This window comes from Drosophila ficusphila, unplaced genomic scaffold (genome assembly GCF_018152265.1).
Source record: "Drosophila ficusphila isolate 14025-0441.05 unplaced genomic scaffold, ASM1815226v1 contig_2, whole genome shotgun sequence".
Taxonomy (NCBI): Eukaryota; Metazoa; Arthropoda; class Insecta; order Diptera; family Drosophilidae; genus Drosophila; species Drosophila ficusphila.
The window spans coordinates 1225679-1235381 of NW_025064094.1; the positions used below are offsets into that span (position 1 = coordinate 1225679).

Below are 9703 nucleotides of genomic sequence, written 5' to 3' on the forward strand. Positions count from 1 at the left end.
AGAAACCTGGTGAGTGAATATCAGAATATATTCACAACAAACCTATCAACCCTGCAAGCTGAAACTGCCTCCCTAACATCTACGGAAGAAGATTTGGAAATTGAATCCATGTTCCGTGAGCAAAGGGTGCTCATTGATACATTAGAGCGTATCATGAGTAAGGTGACGATTGAAACACGCCAAAATTTTAAGGCGATCATATTCGAAAATTGGACTGAAATTAAAAGGATTCATGTCCAAATTCACAAAAGATTTAAAAACCCCAAAGAGTTGGGATACGATGATTCCCGATATTTAATGGCTGAAGATGCCATTATAACATTTCAAATGGCACTCGGCGTAGACAGACCACAGAATACTGGAGAAAGTTCTCCTAGAATCGCAGCAGTACCTTTGCCAAAGATAACAATTCCAAAATTTGATGGAAATTATTTGCAATGGCAACAATTTCATGATTTGTTTAAGAAAATGATTCATGAATCTTCATTACCCATTATACAAAAAATGTGGTACTTGAAGACTAATTTAACGGGAGAGGCTGAACGTTTGATTCGTCACTTGTCCCTAACTGAAACGAATTATTTGACAGCATGGAATATGTTGCAAGAGCGTTTCAGCAACAAAAGAGTATTGTGCAATACTTTACTCCAAAAATTATTAGATCATGCACCAATATCTAGTGATGTCAAAAGCATTAAATCGTTGCATGATAATATAAAGGAAACATTATCAGCATTAAACAATATTGAAATAAGAACGGACAATTGGGATCCGATTCTCCTGCACGTTCTAACAAAAAAACTAGATCGACAAACACATTTGCTCTACGAACAATCGATTCTCAACACACGAGAAATGCAGTCAATTAAAGAATTTTTGGAATTTTTGGAGCAAAGGTTTCTCACATTAGAAGCTATTTCTTCAGAGAAATCCAAAAAACCAACAACATGTGCAGCAGGGGCAGATACACCCTTCAATTGCCTCTTCTGCAAGAAACCGAACCATAGCATTTTTAAATGCAATGAGTTCTTAAAAAAGACCCCAGCTGAACGTTTAAACTGGACTCAAAAGAATAAATTATGCGTAAAATGTTTCAATTCAAATCACGCTTCAAAGGCATGCACTAGGAAAGATTGTTTTAAGTGCAACAAAAAACACAATACACTTCTGCACTTGGAAAAAGTATCAGAAAATTCGGATGTCATTACTGCGGCATCAGCAAGTGGAAAGCATGATGGTTACGTCCTTCTAGCCACAGCAAGAGTACTAGTTCAAGGAAACAATGGACAAATGGCGGAATTCAGAGCTCTACTTGACTCTGGCTCCCAAATAAATGTTATTTCTGAAAGAGTTATTCAGAAATTAGCATTAAAAACCACCAGTTCGAAACATAAAATAAATGGCATAGGTGGAAAGGCTCACACCTCCAATGCTCGAGTTAATGTGGAACTAAAATCCAGAAACGGAAATTTTGCGTCAAGACTTGAGGCGATTGTAATGTCCCATATAGTCGCTGATCAACCGACATACCCAATATCCACGGAAAATTGGAAAATTCCTAATGGTATACAACTTGCTGACCCTCAATTTGGAAAACCAGGAAAAATAGATATTCTCCTTGGTGCTGAGCATTATTTTGATATAATGCAATCGGAAAATGTATTTATTAAAAAGGGACTACCAAGGTTGCAAAATACCAAACTTGGTTGGATTGTAGCTGGCAAAATTTTGGAACAAAAAGCAACTTCATCAGTATGTGCAGTCCTGACTGAAGCGGAAAAGGTGGATGAGCAGCTTGTCAAGTTCTGGGAACTTGATAATTTCCAACCGGATAAAAAATGTTATTCGCCAATCGAAAAACAATGCGAATCCCATTTTCTGGAAAACATCCAGCGCGCACAGGACTCAAGGTACATTGTGCAATTACCATTTTTGGAGCATACTTCAGCGCTGGGGGAGAGTCGTGACATTGCCACGCGACGATTTTTATCGTTAGAGAAACGATTGCAGAAAGATCCAGCAATAAAACAAGGATATATTGAGTTCATGAAGGAATATGAACTGCTTGGGCATATGAAGGAAGTTCCTCTTGCGAATCTGCCAAGATCGCACTATTTCATACCTCATCATTGTGTCCTAAAGCCAGATAGCCATACAACAAAACTACGGGTTGTATTTGATGCATCAGCGGTAACATCTTCTGGAAAGTCATTAAACGATTTATTGCACAAAGGTCCAACAGTGCAAAATACTCTCATGTCTATATTATTAAGATTTAGACTACATAAATATGTCTTTACGGCTGACATTGAGAAAATGTATAGGCAGATTTGGATAAATCCAAAAGATCAGCAATATCAGATGATCGTATGGAGAAACGACCCTTCCGAAAAGTTGAAATACTATCGACTGAAAACAGTGACATATGGCACTAAGTCTGCACCTTATTTAGCAACGAAATGCCTAGACTATTTGGCATCAAAGCAAGTACAGCAGTATCCTGTAGGAGCGGCTGCGCTTAAAAATGACTTCTATGTGGATGACTGCATTACCGGAGCAGACACAATCCAGGAAGCACTACAAATCCGGACTGAACTTAATAAAATATTAATCAGTTCGGGATTCAAGCTAAGAAAATGGTGCGCAAACAGCAACCAACTTTTACAGGGATTAAACAAAGATGATATAATCCCTAATGTACAATTGGAAGATACGGCATACGAAGATTGCAGTATCAAAACTCTTGGAATTATCTGGAATCCCAAGATAGATAAGCTTTGCGGAAAGACACAAATTGCTACAACACAAAAAATTACAAGGCGAGATGTTGTCTCAGAGATATTTAAAATATTTGATCCACTTGGGTTATTCTCGCCAGTCGTAATTAAAGCAAAAATATTTATGCAAAGTTTAACAAAGGAGAAATTCGACTACAATGAGGATTTGCCTGATAACTTACAAAAACAATGGATACAATTCCGTAACAGCTTAGAGGCGTTGAACAACATAAAAATTTCACGTCATATTTTTGAAGGTCAAGTGCCGACCTCAAAGGAGATCCACACTTTTGTTGATGCGTCTGAAAATGCGTATGCAGCAGCTGTCTATCTTCGAGCAGTTCATAAAGACAAAAGAGTGACTGTACAATTACTGTGTGCAAAATCGCATTTGGCTCCAATAAGTCAAATCACTCTTCCTCGACTGGAATTGAAAGCGGCAGTACTTGGTGCACAGTTGACGTTCACTGTAAAAGAGCAATTATCCATGCAAGCCGTCCCAACATACTACTGGGCAGACTCGGAAATTGTATTATCATGGATAAATAGTCCTACCACAATAAAGGATAAATTTGTGGCAACACGAATAACGACGATCCAGGAAACATCTCTGCAAAAGGAATGGCGCCACGTATCATCAGAACAAAATGCCGCAGATGTTGCTTCAAGAGGAATTTGTGGTTCCAAATTTGCAAATCACAACCTGTGGTTTTTTGGTCCCCTATTTTTATATGGGCCGCCATCAAAATGGCCTGCACCATTTATGGCATCTAAAGCTGAGCGCATCACCAAAGCGACAGAAACATCTCTTCTGTCAGTGCAAAACGATAGTATACTATACCGCATTAATCATAGGAATTCCATTTCCAAGCTATTAAGAATAGTAGCATACATTATGCGTGTAAAAACAAGGCCACAAGTAAAGGGTGTAACGATTCAATTAGATGAATTGGAACAAGCAAGAAAAGTAATTCTCCGCATTATCCAACAAAAACACTTAAACAAGGAGTTTAAGAGTCTAAAAAATTCTCGTGAAGTGGAAAGAAGCAGCAGCCTAAGCGCACTCACACCCTTCATAGACCAGGATAATCTTATCAGAGTTGGAGGTAGATTGGAAGCCGCTGAATTGTCATTTGATGCGAAACACCCAATATTACTTCCATATAGCGACCAACTTGTAAAGTTAATTTTTGAAAAATTGCATAAAGACAATATGCATTGTGGTACCCAAGCTCTGGTGGCCATTTCACGGCAAAGATATTGGGCAATAAAAGCAAAAACAATCGCCCGAAGTGTCATTCTAAATTGCGTCAAATGTACCAGAGCCAAGCCAAAACTATTAGAGCAAATAATGAGAAACCTACCACCATTAAGAATAACTCAAGCAAGACCATTCTTGAATTCTGGTGTTGACTACTGTGGACCATTTAAAATTCACTACAAAATTCGTGGTAAAAAACCACATACCGCATATATCGCAATATTTTGCTGTTTTGCAACTAAAGCAGTCCATCTGGAGTTAGTGAGTGATCTTACAACCGAAGCGTTTTTGGCAGCACTTCGTCGTTTTATCAGTCGGCGAGGAAAATGTCAAACTTTACATTGTGATAATGCGACTAATTTTGTTGGAGCAAGGAATAAGCTTCAGGAGCTGGAAGATGCCATATTTTCAGAAAAGGCAAGAAAACGCATTGTAGAAAATTGTATTGACAAAGGAGTTAATTTCAAATTTATTCCACCAAGAGCTCCGCATTTTGGAGGATTGTGGGAATCTGCGGTAAAATCAGCTAAGCATTTGCTGTTAAAAAATGTTATCACAGCTAATCTAACTTATTAGGAGTTAGAAACGGTTATTGTCGAGATCGAAGCAATACTCAATTCTCGACCTTTAGTTCCCATGTCGAATGATCCAAATGATTTGACAGCAATCACTCCAGGTCATTTTCTCATTGGAGAACCACTCACCGCCCAGGCTGACAGGGAACCGTCTCATCAACCCCAGACTTTAGGACAGCGATGGCAAGCTGTATCAAAACTCAAACACGCATTTTGGAAGCAATGGTCAACGGATTATCTTCAACAACTACAGCAGAAGCAAAAATGGAGACGCTCCTCAGCAAATATAAAGGAAGGAGCATTAGTCTTAATAAAAGAAGACAATATACCAGTATTGCAGTGGCCAATGGGACGAATTATCAAGATAATCCCTGGAAAAGACAATTTCGTCAGAGTAGTTGAAGTAAAAACATCAAAAGGAGTTTTTAAGCGCGACATTCAACACATTGCTCCGTTATTCGCAGAGGAAGAACCAACAAATAAGCATCCACTATCCGAGAATTCTGAGGACACGGTGGTTGAGGAGACCACACCAAAAAGGAAAAAATCTACAGGGATATCATCATTGGCAATGGCATTAATAGTAATGCTTCTTCTTTTACCATTAACTGTTGCTCAATCAGTAAATGTAACAAAATTTGTCTCAAAGCCAGGAATATTCTTTGAAAAAATTGGAAACGGTCAACTGGCCACAACGGACTGGTCTATAGTTGTTTATTACAACTTAAAACCATACTGGAATGATATGAACACATTCTCAATGGGAGTAACTAAAATTGGTCATTTATGTACTCAATTTCCACAACAAGAAGCGTGTTCTAGCATGTATCACCATTTAAAGCATTTAGAGGAAGATCTACAAGCGGAAAATATGTTACTCACAAGATCACGGAAGCAAAGAGCCCCACTAGATATCGTTGGTAATATAGCAAGTAGTCTTTTTGGCGTATTAGACTCAACATATGCTAACGAAATGGCCAAGACAATAACAAAAGTTAAAGGAAATGAAAAGCACCTATTGAATTTATTAAAAAATCAGACATCATTAATAGATTCAACAATAAATGTCATAAAAAGAGATGAGATTTCCAATTCAAAACGATTAAAATTGATTGAAGATTTTATCTCCGGCACAGAAAGTACCAAGAGTGCATTTGATAAACTCTCATGGTATATAACATTATCAACTCAACTGTCTATCTTGGCATCAAATCTCCATCGAATACAAACAGAAATAATAAATGTATTAACAGATATTCGTCATAATATGATCAGTCCAATGTTAATTTCACCACGACAACTAAAGGAGCAGCTGGAACAAATTCATGGTCATTTAAAAGCTGGACAGATGCTCCCAATTTCGCCAGATAACCTACTTATGGCATATCAGCTAATGAGAGGCGAAGGAACAATTGTAAATGATCACGTCATTATTAAAGTGAAACTTCCTTTAATATCATCTCAAGTTTTAGACATTTACAAATTGACTCCAATTCCATTTCTAACTAGGGAAGGCATTCATCTAATTGAGATAAATTCACCGTTCCTTGCATTCAATAGTCATCGTGATGAATTTATGGAAATGTCAGAAGCAGAATTTAATTCTTGTCAAAAGAAAACAACAAAAGAATTTATCTGTTACAACAAGCAAGCAATGCTTTCATCAGAAACAAGCTGCGAAATGAAATTATTTCACAATAAAACAGATGCATCTTGTAAAATAATTAATACAAAAAAACCATTTCTTTTATATGGAATGTCTGCCACAAATCAATGGATATATGCAACAAACGCATCTTTAAAATTAGCTGCTGTTTGCCTAGATGGAACATCTTCAATAGAGTTACAAGAGTCTGGCTATTTAACTGCAAGTCCTGGATGTATCATTAGAAATACATTGATCACAATAACTACACTGGATCATACAGAAAGCACACTACAGGCATCATATGCTCGATTCGGAGATAGCAATTTGACCGAATTCTTACCGAAAAAATCCAAGACCACGGTTGAAGTTGATACTAAAAACCTACACTTCAATGAACTTCTCCAGAGAAAATTTGAACTATTTCCAGACAATAGCTTCAAGTTACCCCACAATCTATCTAACATCGAACATCATCAAATAGCCATTTATATTGGATTAATATTCGTAATGATCATCAGCATTATTCATCTTCTCAAAAGAAAGCAGAAGTCTACCAACTCATTACCACTTCATCAAGGACCGAGTACACCTACAACTGCAGCTACATCCACGACTCAGCCGTTTACAATCAACATAAATGACTGTTGAACATCCGTTCAACGGCCGGGAGAATGTACGATTTTCGTCAAGGAAAAAATAGTTCGCAGCTGGATCAGTATTTATGGGCTAACTTAGATAAGGGTCGTTTTGTTGATATCGGCCTACCTAAACAAGCACAGGACGATATCGGCCTGTGTCCATATGTTCGGACCTATCGTAAAAGAAAACCCACAGATAATCACGTCTTCACACCATCTGCAGTACTATCTGTAGTAATATTGTCTTTAAGATATCTGTGTCCAACTGGTACTGTTTTGATAGGCTAACCAATGTAACAAATAATTGTAATCTTGACTAGACCTAAGTAAATATCTCTAACCAAAAAACATGTATATAAAGCCTAGGTTTGACTGAATAAAATTAGTACGAAAAGAACTCTTGACGTATTCACTTCTCCGCAGCCCAATTGGTATTGTACTTATTGCGGCGACTATTGCCACTGGTATTGAACTTGCGGCACGCAACAAAACAAAACTCTACTTTTCAGCATTTAGAATTCATTTGAATTCGCACATATATCATATAGCTCTTTTGATCGACATATTTGATGACTGCAAGGGTATATAAGCTTCGGCTTGCCGAAGCTAACTTCCTTTCTTGTTTTTTTTTTTTTTGGTATTTCTTTGATTTCTTTGCATTCTTAATTTTCTAAAAATCTGTGTTAAACTTGTTAAACAAAATTACATGTTTTTTCTATTTCAGGCTTTTCAAATCACCACATTAATTCGGGAATACTCTGAAATTGCGAAAGGCATCAAATGAACAAATCTTAAAATTAAGATAACAATTGATAATCCGTTTAGAACTCCACTTATAATAAATACAAATTGTAACAAAATTGTTAATAAAAATATAAAAAACAATTAATACTATTTATTAGCTTGGTTTGCGGTTACGGCATCAGACGAAATAAGGTCTTGCAGAGGAGGTGATCAACAAGATAATGGTTAAAAACAGTGTCTAATAAATAAACATTTTTACATGAGCGCCAACAATAAGTGAACCAAATGTATTACCGTTTAATCCTGGTAGTGTTGTGTGTTTATACAAACCAAGTATTGCTAATCAATCAGAACAATATAAACCCCAACTGAAATGTAAATTGAAGTACACAGTGTGAAATTTATTTCTTCCTAGTATTTACTTTTACAATATTTCCTAAAGGAAATATTTTTTACTTTACTTTAAATTACTGCTGTTCACTTTGTAACTAGTGCAAACTTTACGATTCGGATTCAAAAACAGACTGCCCCCTTATCATCAATAATGAATCCTTGGCTTAAGAGAATTATCCACGAAAACTAAGATTGAGTCAAGAGGGCCGGAAATTAAGATGAAAAAATTTACAGTATCCAGAATATACAGTATTCAGATGCGTATCGCGTTGAATTGGTCTGGGTGAAATTCGATTGGAGGTGTTGAAAAAAATTGTTTATTTAAGGATGATCTCGGAGTCAGAGTTTTTTGAAATGGAGGTCTTGGCTTTAAGTTCGTTATAAATTGTGAAAGGGTCCCATGTTAACAATTTTAAGTGAGTGTAATTGTGACCATTAAATTCTTAAAATCGGAGGTAACCAAGCGGAGACAGTGTTTTCTAAATGGAATTTCCTGACATTTAAAAGGTCTTTTAAAATAGTCTTACGTTTTATTTTTAAAATATTTTAGAATTAATAACAAGTTGATCCAGAGAATTTAATCATCACTTTTATTTTGAACTGATTGGCTATTATTTGTGAGGTAAGAATTTTAAATATCTTCAAATCATGGGATATTTCCCAATGTAGATTCTTGTTTCCATAATTGTTTTTAAATTCTGTTTCTAGATTAAGTATACCCCAAGTTTGTGGGGAAGACACCAAATATGTCACCCTTGTAAATAACCAAACGCACGAGTAGGTTTAGTTAATTAAAGTATGTTGAAAATTTAGAAGCGTTTTTCTAAATGTTAAAATCCGAACACTTGGGTGGCTAAATTAATATTTTTATTTTGGCAAAACGAAACGAAAACGAAGAAATGCGTGCGCTCGATAAGACTCAATTTCAACGAATGATCTATTCTCCACAATCATACTTAAGCCTAGCTTACCGAAGGTTGGCAAAGACGGAGCGAGCTCGCAGAGAGCGAACGAAAGCTTTATTGCGCTCCCACCTTCGCCCTAAACTAACTTATACTAGACTTCAAATTCAATTCAATAATACTTATTCTAACAATTCAAAAAAATAAACAACGAAAAAACTGGCTTCAGCCAACACCGGCCCCGTTGAAGGCCCATCCGGCATCAACAAACTGGAAGCGGCGCCAATTTGTGGATAGCCCGCCTAAAAATTCCTCCTCCGCTGGTCCTCACATCGACGACCCTGACCAGGCCGTCCTCTCCTGCGTGCGTGGCGACGATCCTCCCAATCAACCACTGTTGAGGCGGCAGGTTGTCCTCGGCGACGACGACCAGTTGTCCTTCTTGGATGTTGGGCTGCTCCAAGTGCCACTTGCCCCGAACTTGAAGGCCTAGCACATACTCCAGGGACCATCGCCGCCAAAACATTCGCCTGGCTGACGAGGCAAGTTGCCATCGCCGCAAGCAACTGAGACCCGCCTGGTCCGGGGTCCGGAGTGCTGGGATGGGGAATAGTGGCCCGCCTGTCAGCTGGTGCCCGGGCGTTAAAGCTTCTCCGTCGCTGGGGTCGTTGCTTAACGCGCCTAACGGCCGGGAGTTCATCGCCGCCTCGATCCCGACGAGCACCGTCTCCAGCTCTTCTGCGGTTAGGAGCGCGCTGCCCACCG

General features: G+C 37.9%; 1 protein-coding gene across 1 annotated transcript in view; it reads left to right on the plus strand.

Moving 5' to 3' along the window:
- LOC108096982 (unconventional myosin-VIIa) overlaps positions 1–7769 on the plus strand; it is a 634406-nt gene extending 626637 nt beyond the window's left edge. The window contains 1 exon segment of the mRNA XM_043207602.1: positions 7624–7769. Within this exon segment, the coding sequence (XP_043063537.1) occupies positions 7624–7683 (60 nt within the window). The 3' untranslated portion in view covers positions 7684–7769.
- Positions 7770–9703: the final 1934 nt, after the last annotated feature.